A 19,192-nucleotide genomic window follows, 5' to 3' on the forward strand; every position below is an offset into this window, starting at 1 on the left:
TGAACTGCTTACCACAGATGCATGTAACATTTTTACTATACTTTGTCTTCAGCGCATCAAGTTTTATACGGAAGTGTGTGTGGGTGTAAGGAGGAAGGTGGCAGAATGGTTAAAACGCTCCGCTGCCAATACAGAGAGCCTGTGAGGGTGTGGGTTCAAATCCAGCTCTCGCCCTTTCTCCCAAGTTTGGAAAATCAAACTGAGCGTCTAGTCTTCAATCCAGCTCTCGCCCTTTCTCCCAAGTTTGACTGGAAAATCAAACTGAGCGTCTAGTCTTCAATCCAGCTCTCGCCCTTTCTCCCAAGTTTGACTGGAAAATCAAACTGAGCGTCTAGTCTTTAATCCAGCTCTCGCCCTTTCTCCCAAGTTTGACTGGAAAATCAAACTGAGCGTCTAGTCTTTAATCCAGCTCTTGCCCTTTCTCCCAAGTTTGACTGGAAAATCAAACTGAGCGTCTAGTCTTTAATCCAGCTCTTGCCCTTTCTCCCAAGTTTGACTGGAAAATCAAACTTAGTCCTTTGGATGAGACGATAAACCAAGGTCCCTTGTGCACACTATAAAAGAACCCATGGCAATGAGAGTGTTGTCCTCAGGCAAAATTCTGTACAAAGAAATCCACTCTGATAGGAACACAAATATATAAGCATGCACTCAAAGCCTGACAAGCACATTGAGTTATGTTGCTGTCAGGCATCTGCCAAGCAGATGTGATATAGCGTATATGGATTTGTTTGAACACAGTGACACCTGGTTGAGAAACTGAAACTGTGTGTGTATGTGTTGGATCAGGGTCTGAAGGCCATGGACTCCAATGGGCTGTCAGACCCCTACGTCAAACTTCACCTCTTACCTGGTGCTAATAAGGTGAGCACAGTAATTACTGATACATACTATAATTATTTTTTATAACAACATCAAATGTGACATTAATTACAGCTGTGAAGCAAGTGCAAAAGTATATCGAGTGTCCCCAAAAAAGTCAACCGCTTTTTGACAAGTATTTTCTCAGTGATAGAGAAATCGAATTCATTGAAAAATTTTCACACAGTAACCTTAGGGTATCATCAACAAGTCTGCAAAATATCTAAAAGTTCGGATGCAAATTATGCAAGTATTGTCAAATTCAAAACAGCATGTCAAAAAATCTATATCAGAGCTGTGCAATATGACCATCATGTTCATGCCAGATGCCAGGTTTTTGAATCTGTCAATCAGTGTCAGTCTAAAAATAGCCTGTCTGGGTGTCAAGTCTATTGATTTTTTTGATTTTTTTATTGTCGTCTGTATCCAAAATCAGTTCTGTCCAAAGTTTCAGTTTGGAAGGATCAACCATGCCTTTGAGTGAAAGTGATAAGGTTACCATTGAAAAACTGTTTCAAGGAGAAAGGCTGGGGTGGAAGAAGGATCATAAAGGAATTTCCAGGCAAGGGGTGGAGTCATGTCACTGTAAATAGACTTATCGCTAAAATACACACTACAGGGTCAGTAGCACGAAAAACTGGCAGTGGGAGACCCATGACTGCATGTTCGGAGGAGAAAAAGGACCGTGTTGTGGAACTGATTCAATCCCAGGAGGAGAACCCAGGGACCCACAAATCTCTTAGAGAAGTTGCAAGCAATTTACAAGTGAGCAAGTCTTCCGTGCAAAGAACGGTGAAAGAACTGGAGCTGAAGCCCTTCAAGAGGATATGGGTATCAAGGAGGGACCAAAATGTCAAGAGGGAAAAGAAGAACTCACTGCCGTAACTTGAATAACTGCTACTCAGCCACTGATGTGAAAAGGATCATTTTCACAGATGAGGAAGACTTTACGTTAGAGATCGCTAAAAATCGCCAAAACAATCGCGTTTATGGGAAATGGAAACAAGAAATTCAGTCATCTCACCTCTATCATGAGACTTCTAGATTTTCAAAAAAGATAATGGTTTCAGCTGTAGTATCCTGGAAAGGAAAAACAAACATTCATTTTATTGACATTGATAGAGCCAAGGTTAATAGTGAAAGCTACATTCAGTTATTGGATGACAATCTTCTCCCGGATTGTAGGCGTCTTTATTCTAGAAACAATTACGTGTTTCAGCAAGATGGGGCTCCTTCACACACAAGTAGGGTAACCCAGGCCCATCTGGAGGAGACTACACCAGAATTCATCAAGAAGGATGAATGGCCTCCACAAAGTCCTGACTGTAACCCAGTGGATTATGCCATATGGGACTCTCTGAAGGAGAAAGTTTACCGGGGGAGTGAGAGACAAATTGACCGAGCAGGCATTAAAGGACAGGATAACTGTGTCATGGGAGGAGATATCGGTGGAAGAAATATGTAAAAGCATTTCTGCTTGGAAGAAACGGCTTTGTTTTGTCGTGGAGGAACATGGAGGCCACATTGAGCATGAACTGAAATAAGTGAGTTTTCCCCTGATACTGGATTTTTTGACATGCTGTTTTGAATTTGACAATACTCGCATAATTTGCATCCGAACTTTTAGATATTTTGCAAATTTGTTGATGATACCCTAAGATTACTGTGTGAAAATTTTCAGTAAATTCGGTTTCTCTATCACTGAGAAAAGTTCACTTTTGGGGGGGACACCCAATATATGGCATTAGAATCACAAGAACATTTAAATACTTTGATAACAACCACAATTATACAGAGAATCTTGTGAAGAAGTTTAACTCAAGTCAGGTGATTTTCAGTAAAAGACACCTGGCTTAAAGGCAGAGCTGCGTGCATCAGCTTGTATGAATGGGGATAACACAGGTGGAGAAACAAACCTGGAAACTTCCTCTGGTCTTGAGATCATGTGAAGACACATCCGCACACAACCTTGTGGCAAAGCATGAACATCACCAAAGTGACTCAGCAGCAGTGCAGGGTCTCCTCTGGTGTGTGGCCTCCTGACAACCTGACCTAACATGGGTGGTACCCTGTAGGGTGTGGCTGTTTTGGGGGGACTCAGAAAAAGCGGCTTGAGAGCAATGCCACTGAAATGGTGCAGATTATTGGGCAGAAATAAATCTAATAAAAAAAAAATCCTAGTTAAATTTGTTAGACTTATGTTGTAGTTAAGTATAGTGTAGTGCAGTAACTTTTGTCACAACAGATTTCTCTGAGTGAAATTAAGGCTACTCTTGGTGAGGAGAGCATGTTCCCTCTATGCAGCACTATATAGCCCATATTTCATTGGGTGTGGTTGTTTTCTTCTGTCTGTAAGTGTATTTTGTTATTCTAACAAAGTGGATTTTTGTCCACAATTTTGCCAGGGACAACAACCCTTTTGTTGCAGTGGGTTCTTTTACCTGTTCTAAATTCATGCTGCACACAGGACTGTTAGTTTACTTCTCATCTGAAAGATAAACATTCAGAGCACCACTGGAGGTCTAATGGTGAGGAGGTGGGGGAGTAAAAAGCCTTGTCCACATATGGAACTGGAACCCAGGGACACTGGCTTTCTCATCATGCACATTGCCACACGGCCACCTCTCTGCTTCAGAAAATCCAGGCACATTGCCACACGGCCACCTCTCTGCTTCAGAAAATCTTTTCTGCTAAGCAAACATAGTACTACTAAGAGTGTTCGTGCGACAGAGTCCCAACTAGAAAGATTCATGTCTCAAAGAAAACAAAAACAGTTTATTAGAAGAATTTCAAAAAATTAATTCAGGAGAAGCTTCCTACTTGCAATTTTAACTCGGAGGGGGCGTCGATGTATGTAGCATTTTTCTCCCCTCCCCCTCAACCCCTCCCCACCACCATTCTGGGAGCTACGCTTCATTTTTCTCCCCTCCCCCTCAACCCCTCCCCACCACCATTCTGGGAGCTACGCTTCATTTTTCTCCCCTCCCCCTCAACCCCTCCCCACCACCATTCTGGGAGCTACGCTTCATTTTTCTCCCCTCCCCCTCAACCCCTCCCCACCACCATTCTGGGAGCTACGCTTCATTTTGCTGGACCCAGTGTATGCTGGGTAGATCCATGTTCCTGTAACTCACTTAGCGCATACGTTTTTTTTTATTTATTTATTGGTGATCATGAATGCAGACATTTTGAAGCATTCCCTTGACTCAGTTATTTCATTGAAATGGATTTATGCATGATCCTTAACATGTTTTGTCAGGGATTTATACATGATCCTTAACATGTTTTGTCATGGGTTTATACATGATCCTTAACATGTTTTGTCAGGGATTTATACATGATCCTTAACATGTTTTGTCAGGGATTTATACACGATCCTTAACGTGTTTTGTCACAGATTTATTCACCCTGTCTGCATTGCCATGGTTCAGTCTTGACATACCTATGGGGATGTTCCATGTTACATTGTACAGTTTGATCTGACACTTTTCAGTTTTATCCTTTTTTTTTCCTTTTTGTCTTTCTTTTAGCTGCAGGGGCGCATCTCTTGTCTGTACCCTTTATCACTTTCGTCTGCATATGATGTTTCAGATTATTCGTAATAATGCAGGTGTGTATGTACTTGCAGCAGATGTGTGTGAGTATGGTGGACATGTATATAAACATGTATGATTTATTGGAATATTTGTACTAACCATACACTTTCTTTATTTGAAAAATGTCCATATTTTATTCTGAAATTCTTCCAGGAGAGTGTGCTGATTGATGGGTCTTTTATAAATGTGATGTTTTTCATTCATCTGTTATGACCGCAGCATAGATAGCCAAAGACAGTTCTATAAAGATGCTGCATATTATTATTGTGTGTATGCAGAGGCTTTAATTAGCCAGTAAAAACTCTGCCAGAAATACACTTTGAAAGAAATTCTGAGCTCTGCTGCTTGTGATAATAGAATTAAAGGCCAGTAACTTTTGTTGGTTTTTCCTGAAACTCAGTGCATTTGTGCTTCTTACTCTCTAGGCCTGTGTTTGGTTTATGCATGTGTCAGGCATCTAGGGTTGGTTTTTAGTATGGTCATTGTTGGGGGTTTGGGGAGTTTTGGGGTTTTTTTGTTTTTTTTGTTTTGGGTGGGGGGTTTTCAGCAGATGTGGTATAGCATATATGGATCGGTCCACACACTTTGGCACTTCTTGAACCTGAAACTGAAAATGTGTTTCAGTCGACCAAGCTGCGCACAAAGACGATCCACAAGACGCTGAACCCGGAATGGAACGAATCGCTGACCTACTACGGAGTCACGGAGGATGATGTGCTGAAAAAGACCTTGAGGTACAGGTTCAGTTTCCATCAGCATCATAATTAGTATCCCCTGATCTTCCACCACCTCAATGCTAGAAATGGAATCCAAAACGTTAATACTGTTTGTATTTTCTTATTCATACTATTCTGTGAGAGAATACTATTTGTGTTTCTTTATTCTTATTCATACTATTCTGTGAGAGAATACTATTTGTGTTTCCTTATTCATACTATTATGTGAGAGAATCCAAAATGTTAATACTATTTGTATTTCCTTATTCATACTGTTCTGTGAGAGAATCCAAAATGTTGATACCATTTATATTTCCTTATTCATACTATTCTGTGAGAGTTTAGATATAATGCACTTGAACAGATTTGTAATGAAGTATTTCAAATAGTCTAGTTTAATCTTGAATGAAATGCAACCTCAACTCATGTAGAGAAGTTTCTGGAATTTATATTCATCTTTAAGAAGTTAAACTATTTCAGAATTGAGAATCCAAATAGTTGATAGTGATTGTTCAATTTGATTAATGGGATATTTTAGTCTTTTTGCTTATTCATCTGAAAGCAATTGTGGATTAATGTGTAGTCTTTGGTAAAGTGATGTCTGGAGTGAGTGAGTGAATGAACTTTGATAGACATACCTGAATCTTTGTTGTTTTTGTATACAGGGTATTTTTTTTTCTTTTTCTTGTACGAGTAGTTCCAGTCCTTTGGCCTTTAACCCCTCACTTTCCTGTGCCCTTTCATCACGTTCCCCGTCTTGAATAAAAGACTTTGAAAATACTGGAAGCTTGGACTGATATGGTGAGAAGATGGCCCCTACCCAACCTGTCATAACAGTTATTGTTCTTGTTAATGTTACATACACCAGGTTGTCAGTCCTGGATGAAGACGCCTTTGGGTTTGACTTCATGGGAGAGACCCGGGTGCCGCTGAAGAGGCTGAAGGCCCATCAGACCAAACACTTCAACGTCTGTCTGGAGAAACAACTCCCGGTCAGTCGGGAACCAGTTGAGAAGAAAACGACTGGTACATTTATACATGACAGACACAAAGAACGTGCACATACGCACACACACACATGTGTACCGACACACACTACACATGCAAGTGCATGCACACGCATGCGTGCACACACACACACACACATACAAACTTACACACAACAGCACACACACACATTACCTAGAAATAGTTGCAGATAGAATACAGATATAGAATGGAGTGTCTTAATTGTGTAGACACTGCTTGAACAGGAATGATTGAGATTTGTCTTGAAGGACGTGAGTGAGGGCTAGTTAAACAAGTTTCCCTACACTTGCAGACAGGTAAAACAGAAAGAAAATATGGGTGGTGCTGCACTGTAACAGCATACCTCTCAACCTGGGGAGAGCAGTCTGAATTTCACACAGAGACATCTGGTGTGACAAGAAGTAACACAATGCAGTGCTGTGCAATACAATACAATGCAATTCAATATAATACAGTACAGCACAGTACAGGAAAGCACAATACAACGCAATGTAATGCGATGGAATGCAGTACAACATTTACAATGCAATGCAATACAAAACGGTACAACATGATGCAAAACAACACATTACAGAACAATCCAGTTGAGTAGAGTAAACAATAAAATGCAGTACAGTGCAATACAATTCAGTGCAATGTAATGCAACACAGGACAATACAAGGAACACAGTTCAACACTGTGGGTGTTGGTGACACAGAAGTTATAGATATATGGGTATAAGGACAAAGCCACAACTCCCTTTCTGAGGAAGTGTCTGGGTTTGTTCCAGTGTACCTGTGTGCTAGCTGAACTGGTAGCCTAAGCAGCATTTACTTGGAAGTTGTGTACCTTGTGAATGGAGAGAGTGACCTCTCTTTGTTGCTGTCTTGGTGACAGCTGGAGAAGGACGACGACCTGATCTCCATCCGGGGAAAGATCCTGCTGTCACTGAGGTTCTCCACCACCAAGCAGTGTCTGTCTGTCCGCGTCGTCCGCTGTGCCCAGCTTGTTGCCATGGACACCAATGGCTACTCTGACCCTTACGTCAAAGTGTGAGCTAATAATATCATCATCATCATCATCATCATCATCATGTTGATACTGACTTTATTGCCAAGGACAGCAAAGACTACTCTGAGCCTAATGTTAAAGTGTAAGTTAATAATAATCATCATCATCATTATCATCATCATTATCATCATCATCATCATCATCATCATCATAATGATGATACTGACTTTATTGCCAAGGACAGCAAAGACTACTCTGAGCCTAATGTTAAAATGTAAGTTCATCATCATCATCATCGTCATGACACTGAGTTTGTCACCATTGACACCAATGTCTACTCTGACCATTACGTCAAAACGTGAGTTAATCATCTTCATCATCATCATCATCATAATGATACTGAGTTTGTTGCCATGGACACCAATGGCTACTCTGACCCTTACACCAAAGTGTGAGTTAACAATCATCATCATCATAACGACAGTAATAATGATAATGATGGAAGCAGAGGCCAAATAGTTAGAGGGCTCGATCCTTGCCTGATTTTCCCCGAGTTCCATCCCCTGTTTTGGTGCATCTGGTGGGTAAAGGGTGGAGATTTTTCCAGTCTCCCAGGTCATCATATGTGCAGACCTGCTTATGCCTGAACCCCCTTCATGTGTATAGGCATGCAGAACATCAAATACACATGTCAAAGATCCTGTAATTCGTGCCAGTGTTCGGTGGGTTATGGAAACAAGAACATACCCAGCATGCACACCTCCAAAAACAGAGCATAGTTGACTACATGGCGGGTATAAAAGGTCATACACGTAAAAGCCTACTCATAGAATAGAGTGAACATGGGAGTTGCAGCTGATGATCAAAGAAGAAGAAGATAATGATAGAGACAATGATAATGATAAGTTTATTTATGTAGCACCTAATCAAATCTTGCTCCAAGCACTTTACAGTTCAAAAGGTCCAGTAAGAATACATTACAGTACGTTACATCATCCATCAAAACATGTCAGTCTAACTTGGTGAGAAGCATTATAAACTGTGACAAGACAGTGCACCGAAAGTACATGCTCAGTACAATATGGGAAACTGTAGCAGTGTATATGAGTACATTCAAACACACGCATGCATGAGTGACACGATACGTAGAATTTTGAAACGTACGTATTTTTGCTGAGATCATTGTAGTGGGAAATAGGTGTTGTTTTGAACAAGTAGTAGATGCCTTGCTTTTCCCCATGTTGGGATGCCATGGTACTTTCAGGTAATAAACAGTATTCCCATCTTCTTGAAATTATGTGCCAGAAATTTTGTCTTTTCTGCTGCTCTTTTTTTTTCTGTTTCTTTTTCCTGTTCTTTCTTTCACCCAGTCCTTTTTCTTTCTTATTTTCTGCATTGCTTGTTTCTTCACCTTCCAGTATGTATGTTTCTTTTTGTGTGTGTGTGTGTTTTTTTGTTTTGTTTTGTTTTAATTTTTTTTACATGCTGCTTTTTATTTGATTTTGTGTATTGTGCATGGTTATGTTTGTACTTGATTTATGTAATTGAAGCCATGGATGAAAAATTGAGGGTCATTGTCAGAGATGCTGGGTTTATGTGTATGAATATGGCTGTACTTGTGCCTGTTTGTTTCTTTTCCATCTTTCTTTCTTTTTAGTTGCATATAAAGTGTTTTCATAAAACTTTCAAAATATCTTGAAAAAAAAAAGGTTTTCTTTTGAAACAAATATTTGTTATAACCACACACACGCATGCACGCACGCACTCACGCACGCACACACACACATGCGCGTGCATGCACACACACACACACACACACACACTTTTTTTCTTCTTTTTGATAACATATATGAATTCAAATAAATACATGCATGGGTAGGGGAGGGGGAACAAAATGGACGAAGCACGGAAAAAAGAAAATAGCAACATGCAAACACAGTATTCTGACAGAAAAAAACTACTATATTTATATTTATATAAATATCTTTTCATTGTTGATGCTTTGTTTTCCTGTCGTACCCCCCCAGGTACCTGAAGCCAGACAAAGACAAGAAGTCCAAGTTCAAGACAACAGTGAAGAAGAGGACCCTGAACCCTGAATACAATGAGGTCAGAAAACATTCAGGAGGTGTTGAGGGCTGTGTTGAGGTATGGGGATTCTTCATTCATAGGGTGGTGAGGGCTGTGTTGAGGTGTGGGGATTCTTCATCTTCTCCATTCATGGGGTGGTGAGGGCTGTGTTGAGGTGTGGGGATTCTTCATTCATGGGGTGGTGAGGGCTGTGTTGAGGTGTGGGGATTCTTCATTCATGGGGTGGTGAGGGCTGTGTTGAGGTGTGGGGATTCTTCATTCATGGGGTGGTGAGGGCTGTGTTGAGGTGTGGGGATTCTTCATTCATGGGTGTGTTGAGGGCTGTGTTGAGGTGTTGGGATTCTTCATTCATGGGGTGATGAGGGCTGTGTTGAGGTGTTGGGATTCTTCATTCATGGGGTGGTGAGGGCTGTGTTGAGGTGTGGGGATTCTTCATTCATGGGATGGTGAGAGTTGTGTTGAGGTGTGGGGATTCTTCATCCATGGGTGTGTTGAGGGCTGTGTTGAGGTGTTGGGATTCTTCATTCATGGGGTGGTGAGGGCTGTGTTGAGGTGTGGGGATTCTCAATTCATGGGGTGGTGAGGGTTGTGTTGAGGTGTGGGGATTCTTCATCCATGGGGTGGTGAGGGCTGTGTTGAGGTGTGGGGATTCTTCATTCATGGGGTGGTGAGGGCTGTGTTGAGGTGTGGGGATTCTTCATCCATGGGGTGGTGAGGGCTGTGTTGAGGTGTGGGGATTCTTCATTCATGGGGTGGTGAGGGCTGTGTTGAGGTGTGGGGATTCCTCATCTTCTTCATTTATGGGATGATGAGGGCTGTGTTGAGGTGTGGGGTTCTTCATTCATGGGGTGGTGAGGGTTGTGTTGAGGTGTGGGGATTCCTCATCTTCTTCATTCATGGGATAATGAGGGCTGTGTTGAGGTATGGGGATTCTTCATTCATGGGATGGTGAGGGCTGTGTTGAGGTGTGGGGATTCTTCATTCATGGGGTGGTGAGGGCTGTGTTGAGGTGTGGGGATTCCTCATCTTCTTCATTCATGGGATGATGAGGGCTGTGTTGAGGTATGGGGATTCTTCATCCATGGGGGTGGTGAGGGCTGTGTTGAGGTGTGGGGATTCTTCATTCATGGGGTGGTGAGGGCTGTGTTGAGGTGTGGGGATTCCTCATCTTCTTCATTCATGGGATGATGAGGGCTGTGTTGAGGTGTTGGGATTCTTCATTCATGGGGTGGTGAGGGCTGTGTTGAGGTGTGGGGATTCTCAATTCATGGGGTGGTGAGGGTTGTGTTGAGGTGTGGGGATTCTTCATCCATGGGGTGGTGAGGGCTGTGTTGAGGTGTGGGGATTCTTCATTCATGGGGTGGTGAGGGCTGTGTTGAGGTGTGGGGATTCTTCATCCATGGGGTGGTGAGGGCTGTGTTGAGGTGTGGGGATTCTTCATTCATGGGGTGGTGAGGGCTGTGTTGAGGTGTGGGGATTCCTCATCTTCTTCATTTATGGGATGATGAGGGCTGTGTTGAGGTGTGGGGTTCTTCATTCATGGGGTGGTGAGGGTTGTGTTGAGGTGTGGGGATTCCTCATCTTCTTCATTCATGGGATAATGAGGGCTGTGTTGAGGTATGGGGATTCTTCATTCATGGGGTGGTGAGGGCTGTGTTGAGGTGTGGGGATTCTTCATTCATGGGGTGGTGAGGGCTGTGTTGAGGTGTGGGGATTCCTCATCTTCTTCATTCATGGGATGATGAGGGCTGTGTTGAGGTATGGGGATTCTTCATCCATGGGGGTGGTGAGGGCTGTGTTGAGGTGTGGGGATTCTTCATTCATGGGGTGGTGAGGGCTGTGTTGAGGTGTGGGGATTCTTCATCTTCTTCATTCATGGGATGATGAGGGCTGTGTTGAGGTATGGGGATTCTTCATTCATGGGGTGGTGAGGGCTGTGTTGAGGTGTGGGGATTCTTCATTCATGGGATGGTGAGGGCTGTGTTGAGGTGTTGGGATTCTTCATTCATGGGATGGTGAGGGCTGTGTTGAGGTGTGGGGATTCTTCATCCATGGGGGTGTTGAGGGCTGTGTTGAGGTGTGGGGATTCTTCATCTTCTTCATTCATGGGGTGTTGAGGGCTGTATTGAGGTGTGGGGATTCTTCATCCATGGGGTGGTGAGGGCTGTGTTGAGGTGTAGGGATTCTTCATCTTCTTCATTCATGGGGTGTTGAGGGCTGTATTGAGGTGTGGGGATTCTTCATTCATGGGGTGGTGAGGGCTGTGTTGAGGTGTGGGGATTCTTCATTCATGGGGTGGTGAGGGCTGTGTTGAGGTGTGGGGATTCTTCATTCATGGGGGTGGTGAGGGCTGTGTTGAGGTGTGGGGATTCTTCATCCATGGGGTGGTGAGGGCTGTGTTGAGGTGTGGGGATTCCTCATTCATGGGGTGGTGAGGGCTGTGTTGAGGTGTGGGGATTCTTCATTCATGGGGTGGTGAGGGCTGTGTTGAGGTGTGGGGATTCTTCATCTTCTCCATTCATGGGGTGGTGAGGGCTGTGTTGAGGTGTGGGGATTCTCAATTCATGGGGTAGTGAGGGCTGTGTTGAGATTCTTCATTCATGGGTGTGTTGAGGTGTGGGGATTCTTCATCTTCTTTCAATCTGAGTGTCCTGGATTTGAATCCTGGTCATGGCACCTGGTGTGTCAAGGCTGGAGATTTTTCCAATCTGCCAGGTCAGCAGATGTGTGCACCTGTTGGTGCTTGAACCACACTCATGCAGATGATCAAATGCACTTTGTGGGTGGGGGTGTGGGGTGTGGAGGGGAGATGTCCCTGCCTTGAGGTGCCATTGTGCATGCATGTGTCAGTGTGTTTGTCAGTTCGTGGATGTCAGTGAGTATGTTTTGTGTCGATGTCGGTGGGTGAAAGTCGGTGCGTGTCAGTGAGTGGTGGTGTGGTTGACATTGTGTGTGGTGGTGGTGTGAGTGACATGTGTGTGGTGGTGGTGTGGTTGACAGTGTGTGTGGTGTGAGTGACAGTGTGTGGTGGTGGTGTGGTTGACAGTGTGTGTGGTGTGAGTGACAGTGTATGTGGTGTGAGTGACAGTGTGTGTGGTGGTGGTGTGGGTGACAGTGTGTGTGGTGGTGGTGTGGTTGACAGTGTGTGTGGTGGTGGTGTGGGTGACAGTGTGTGTGGTGGTGGTGTGGGTGACAGTGTGTGTGGTGGTGGTGTGGGTGACAGTGTGTGTGGTGGTGGTGTGGGTGACAGTGTGTGTGTGGGGTTGACAGTGTGTGTGGTGTGAGTGACAGTGTGTGTGGTGGTGGTGTGGGTGACAGTGTGTGTGGTGTGAGTGACAGTGTGTGTGGTGGTGGTGTGGGTGACAGTGTGTGTGGTGGTGGTGTGGGTGACAGTGTGTGTGGTGGTGGTGTGGTTGACAGTGTGTGTGGGGGGGGTTGACAGTGTGTGTGGTGTGAGTGACAGTGTGTGTGGTGGTGGTGTGGGTGACAGTGTGTGTGGTGGTGGTGTGGGTGACAGTGTGTGTGGTGGTGGTGTGGGTGACAGTGTGTGTGGTGTGGGTGTCAGTGTGTGCATGTCATGTAATGGGTTCATGTTGATGGGTGTTAACACCAGTGGGTGGTCTTCATGGTAACACCTTGATGTTCATGTTAACCCAGTGGGTGGTCTTCATGGTAACACCTTGATGTTCATGTTAACACCAGTGGGTGGTCTTCATAGTAACACCTTGATGTTCATGTTAACCCAGTGGGTGGTCTTCATGGTAACACCTTGATGTTCATGTTAACACCAATGGGTGGTCTTCATGGTAACACCTTGATGTTCATGTTAGCACCAATGGGTAGTCTTCATGGTAACACCTTGATGTTCATGTTAACACTGTGGATGGTCTTCATGGTAACACCTTGATGTTCATGTTAACACCGGTGGGTGGTCTTCATAGTAACACCTTGATGTTCATTTTAAACCCATTGGGTGATGTTCATGTTGACACCAGTGGGTGATGTTCATGTCAACACCAGTGGTTGATGTTCGTGTCAACACCAGTGGGTGATGTTCGTGTCAACACCTGTGGTTGATGTTCGTGTCAACACCAGTGGGTGATGTTCATGTCAAGACAGTGGTTGATGTTCATGGCAACACCAGTGGGTAATGTTCATGTCAACACCAGTGGGTAATGTTCATGGCAACACCAGTGGGTGATGTTCATGTCAACACCAGTGGGTGATGTTCATGTCAACACCGGTGGGTGATGTTCGTGTCAACACCAGTGGGTGATGTTCATGTCAAGACAGTGGGTTACGTTCATGTCAACACCAGTGGGTTACGTTCATGTCAACACCAGTGGGTGATGTTCATGGCAACACCAGTGGGTAATGTTCATGGCAACACCAGTGGTTGATGTTCATGTCAACACCAGTGGGTGATGTTCATGTCAACACCGGTGGGTGATGTTCATGTCAACACCAGTGGGTGATGTTTGTGTCAACACCAGTGGGTGATGTTCATGGCAACACCAGTGGGTAATGTTCATGTCAACACCAGTGGGTAATGTTCATATCAACACCAGTGGGTGATGTTCATGTCAAGACAGTGGTTGATGTTCATGTCAAGACAGTGGGTGATGTTCATGTCAACACCAGTGGGTGATGTTCATGGCAACACCAGTGGGTAATGTTCATGGCAACACCAGTGGGTAATGTTCATGGCAACACCAGTGGTTGATGTTCATGTCAACACCAGTGGGTGATGTTCGTGTCAACACCAGTGGGTGATGTTCATGGCAACACCAGTGGGTGATGTTCATGTCAACACCAGTGGGTGATGTTCATGTCAACACCAGTGGGTGATGTTCATGTCAACACCAGTGGGTGATGTTCATGTCAACACCAGTGGTTGATGTTGATGTTAACAGCAGTAGGTATTGTGTTGTGGTGTGTGTGGTGGGCAGGAGTTCACCTACGACATCAGACACGGAGAACTGGCCAAAAAGACCCTGGAGGTCACCGTGTGGGACAAGGACATCGGCAAGGCCAACGACTTTGTCGGTCAGTGGGCACTTGAGCTTTGTATGTCTGGGTCTATGTGTGGGTGTGTGTCAGTGTGTGTCAGTGTCTATGTGTGTGTGTGTGTCAGTGTCTGTGTGTCTATGTGTGTGTTTGTGTTAATCTGTGGTTCTCAGTTCATTGTTGTCTGTTTTGTCCTCTGCATGTGTGAGTGTGTGTTTTGTGTCTGATTGACAAGTTGTGTCTGATTGACATGCTGTTATACACAGCAAGGTGACACAGTGTGTGTTTTGTGTCTGATTGACATGTTGTTATACACAGCAAGGTGGCACAGCATGTGTTTTGTGTCTGATTGACATGTTGTTATACACAGCAAGGTGGCACAGCGTGTGTTTTGTGTCTGATTGACATGTTGTTATACACAGCAAGGTGGCACAGTGTGTTTTGTGTCTGATTGACATGTTGTTATACACAGCAAGGTGACACAGTGTGTGTTTTGTGTCTGATTGACATGTTGTTATACACAGCAAGGTGGCACAGCGTGTGTTTTGTGTCTGATTGACATGTTGTCATACACAGCAAGGTGGCACAGTGTGTTTTGTGTCTGATTGACATGTTGTTATACACAGCAAGGTGGCACAGCGTGTGTTTTGTGTCTGATTGACATGTTGTTATACACAGCAAGGTGGCACAGTGTGTGTTTTGTGTCTGATTGACATGTTGTCATACACAGCAAGGTGGCACAGTGTGTTTTGTGTCTGATTGACATGTTGTTATACACAGCAAGGTGGCACAGTGTGTGTTTTGTGTCTGATTGACATGTTGTTATACATAGTAAGGTGGCACAGTGTGTTTTGTGTCTGATTGACATGTTGTTCTACACAGCAAGGTGGCACAGTGTGTGTTTTGTGTCTGATTGACATGTTGTTATACACAACAAGGTGGCAGATAGGCACTCAAATATATATGTATATGTCAAGCACATTGGGTAATGCTGCTGGTCAGGCGTCTGCCTAGCAGATGTTGGGTAGTGTATGTGGATTCATCTGAACACAGTGGCGCCTCCTTGAGAAACTGAAACTGAAACTGTACATGTTGAGAGGATTGAAAGTGCTGCATAAATGAACTGTCCTTATCGTTATTCCACCCAACACTCAGTTTATATCACAGATTGACATAAGCTTACAGCTGGGCCAACAGCGAAGTGAGAGCTGTATGATCAATGGTTTCTCCATTGCAGTAGGAAGTTATTTACAGCTTAGTCTTTTGTGAAGGACTGTGACTCTCAAACTCGGAGGCAAGACTGCACTGGTTCTTAGTGCTGCAGGGGCTAGTTAGTCTTTGGGAACCATCCCCAACACTGACTGTCCTAAAAACCCTCTTGGCCGAGAGAGTGGGGATGTAACTTGGGCAAGACACTCTCCACCATTGTCAGATTCTAGCCCAGATAGTCGGGACAGCATTTTCCTCCTCTGCTGTTCTGATGGTCATTGTCAAACATGAATGACTATCATATAGTGCAGCACCCCCACGACAAAGCCAGTTTGAGGGAGTGAAACTGTACATCCGCAGAGAGGATTGAAAACGCTGTATAAATGAACTGTTGTGATTGTTATGGTTGTTGACTGCCCCTCATGTTGACTGTTTCAGAGGGGGGTGCTTGCACAAGAGACTCTTGTGTGTGTGTGTGTGTGTTATGTGCATGCTTGTCTGCTTGTCTGTACATATATTATTTACACTTATGTATAAGGGTTTGGATGTGTATATGTACAAGTTTTTAAGTGTAACAAAGTCACTGATCATAATTTGCGTTCCCATGCAGTAAACCATCCTTCTGTGGCAACTACGACTTTGTGACCACCCTCAGTGACATGGGTCTGAGGCCCATTCTTTGAACCATTCAGAGTTGAGAGTTGTGTTTCAGGGGGAGTGCAGCTGGGTCTTCACGCCAAGGGTGAGAGGCTCAAACACTGGTTCGAGACGCTGAGGAACCCTGACCGCGAGTTCCGTCGCTGGCACATCCTGTCGGCAGAACTGACGCCCGAGGTGGACACATCGTAGTTGTGTTGTGGCCGTTGTGTGTGCTGTGTCTGTGTGTGGCTTGGTATACTTCCCTGTCCTCATGTGCTTCCCTGTCCTCGCCTGGTAACCATGGTGTACTTCCCTGTCCTCACCTGGTAACCATGGTGTACTTCCCTGTCCTCACCTGGTAACCATGGTGTACTTCCCTGTCCTCGCCTGGTAACCTTCATGTACTTCCCTGTCTTCACCTGGTAACCATGGTGTACTTCCCTGTCCTCGCCTGGTAACCTTGGTGTACTTCCCTGTCCTCACCTGGTAACCTTCATGTACTTCCCTGTCCTCGCCTGGTAACCTTCATGTATTTCCCTGTCCTCACCTGGTAACCTTCATGTACTTCCCTGTCCTCGCCTGGTAACCTTCGTGTACTTCCCTGTCCTCGCCTGGTAACCTTGGTGTACTTCCCTGTCCTCGCCTGGTAACCTTCGTGTACTTCCCTGTCCTCGCCTGGTAACCTTCATGTACTTCCCTGTGTTACCTGGTAACCTTCATGTACTTCCCTGTCCTCACCTGGTAACTGTCATGTACTTCCCTGTCCTCACCTGGTAACCTTCATGTACTTCCCTGTCCTCACCTGGTAACCTTGGTGTACTTCCCTGTCCTCGCCTGGTAACCTTCATGTACTTCCCTGTCCTCACCTGGTAACCATGGTGTACTTCCCTGTCCTCGCCTGGTAACCTTCATGTACTTCCCTGTCCTCGCCTGGTAACCTTCATGTACTTCCCTGTCCTCGCCTGGTAACCTTCATGTACTTCCCTGTCCTCGCCTGGTAACCATGGTGTACTTCCCTGTCCTCGCCTGGTAACCATGGTGTACTTCCCTGTCCTCACCTGGTAACCATGGTGTACTTCCCTGTCCTCGCCTGGTAACCATGGTGTACTTCCCTGTCCTCACCTGGTAACCATGGTGTACTTCCCTGTCCTCACCTGGTAACCTTCATGTACTTCCCTGTCCTCGCCTGGTAACCTTCATGTATTTCCCTGTCCTCATCTGAGCGCCTTAACCATTTTGCCACCTTCCTCCTCTGATAGGTATACAAATACATATAAGCATGCACTTAAGGCCTGACTAAGTGCGTTGGGTTATGTTGCTGTCAGCCGTCTGCCTTGCAGACATGGTGTAGTGTATATGGATTTGTCTGAAGACAGTGACACCTCCTTGAGAAACTGAAAAACTGTTATACAGATCAGTATCAGTATCAGTATCAGTAGCTCAAGGAGGCGTCACTGCGTTCGGACAAATCCATATACGCTACACCACATCTGCCAAGCAGATGCCTGACCAGCAGCGTAACCCAACGCGCTTAGTCAGGCCTTGAGAAAAAATAAAAATAAAAAAATAAAAAATAAAAATAATAATAATATAAAAAATATATATATATATGTATATATAAGCGTACATACATAAATAAATAAATAATAATTATGATGAAAAAAAAAGATAGTAGTAATGAAAATAATGATAAAATAATAATAATAATAAATAAATAAATAAATAAATAAATAAGACAACAATGATGATAAATAAGCAAATAAATATAAAACATGAAGACACACATTCACACATATATCCACTCATACAGATGAGCTGCAAAGAAAAGAAGTGACTGTCTGCTGACAGTTTACCATTCATGAATTGATGTGGCAAAACTGGGCACGGTGGTTTAGTTTCAAGGAGTGTGTGACTGATCCAAATGCACTGCATCGCGTCTGCTTTATGAAAACAAAAATATATACCACAAAACAGCAAAGAAAAACACACACTATGCATACTATCAACAACAAAAAAAAGAAAAGAAAATGGCCAACAAAAATAATAATGATAGTAATGATAATGATAATACTGAAACAAAGTAAAATTTGAAAATGGCAGTGATAACGGTACTGGTAATAATGATGATGATGATCTTGATTGTGATAATGATAATAGTCATGATAATAAGAAGAATGTTGATAGATAGATAACAAGAAAGGAAAATGAAAGAAAAGTGTGCTCAGAAATGTACAGCTGTAAACCAGTGACGTGCACATGTGTTTGATTTGATATTTCTTGTTAAATAATTGTACACACACACACACACACACACACACACACACACACACACACCACACCACACCACACGCTAACACATGACACACACGCATTCATACACACACACACACACACACACACACACACACACACACACACACTGTTATTCTGATGACCACCTTTCCAGCAGTGCAGAATGTGAGGCATGACATTATCATTATTTTGTTTGCAGCCAGATGAGTACTGAAACCACACAGGCTGAGGGAGACAGAGAGAGGATGAGAACGCTGCACCACAGTTCACCACAGTTCTATAAAGTTGACCACAGTTTCCCATGGTTCACCGCAGTCCTCCACAGTTCACTACAGTTTACCACTTTTACAATAGTTCACTACAGTTCACCACCGTTACCACAGTTCACCATGGTTCACCACAGTTCTGTAGAATTCACCATGGTTCACCACAGTTCTGTAGAATTCACCACAGTTCACCATGGTTCACCACAGTCCTCCAGTTACCACAGTTCACTACAGTTTACCACTTTTACCACAGGTCACTACAGTTTACTACAGTTCACCACAGTTTACCACTGTTACTACAGTTTACCACTGTTACTATAGTTCACTACAGTTTATCACTGTTATCACAGTTCACTGCAGACAGTTCACCATGGTTCACCACAGTTACCATAGTTCACAACAGTTCACTGCAGTTTACAACTGTTACTATAGTTCACCACAGTTCACTACAGTTTACCAGTTACTATAGTTCACCACAGTTCACTGCAGACAGTT

At 44.0% G+C, this 19,192-nt stretch overlaps 1 protein-coding gene across 1 annotated transcript in view; it reads left to right on the plus strand.

Annotated features, from left to right (window-relative positions):
- LOC143274675 (rabphilin-3A-like) overlaps nucleotides 1-18,957 on the plus strand; it is a 185,828-nt gene extending 166,871 nt beyond the window's left edge. The window contains exons 10-17 of the mRNA XM_076578553.1: nucleotides 790-864; nucleotides 5,082-5,191; nucleotides 6,042-6,165; nucleotides 7,080-7,234; nucleotides 9,221-9,302; nucleotides 14,234-14,330; nucleotides 16,213-16,334; nucleotides 18,631-18,957. Coding sequence (XP_076434668.1) covers nucleotides 790-864; nucleotides 5,082-5,191; nucleotides 6,042-6,165; nucleotides 7,080-7,234; nucleotides 9,221-9,302; nucleotides 14,234-14,330; nucleotides 16,213-16,334; nucleotides 18,631-18,645 — 780 coding nt within the window. The 3' untranslated portion in view covers nucleotides 18,646-18,957. The remainder of the gene's footprint in view (nucleotides 1-789; nucleotides 865-5,081; nucleotides 5,192-6,041; nucleotides 6,166-7,079; nucleotides 7,235-9,220; nucleotides 9,303-14,233; nucleotides 14,331-16,212; nucleotides 16,335-18,630) is intronic.
- Nucleotides 18,958-19,192: the final 235 nt, after the last annotated feature.

The sequence above is a fragment of the Babylonia areolata genome, chromosome 29, assembly GCF_041734735.1.
Source record: "Babylonia areolata isolate BAREFJ2019XMU chromosome 29, ASM4173473v1, whole genome shotgun sequence".
Classification (NCBI taxonomy): Eukaryota; Metazoa; Mollusca; class Gastropoda; order Neogastropoda; family Buccinidae; genus Babylonia; species Babylonia areolata.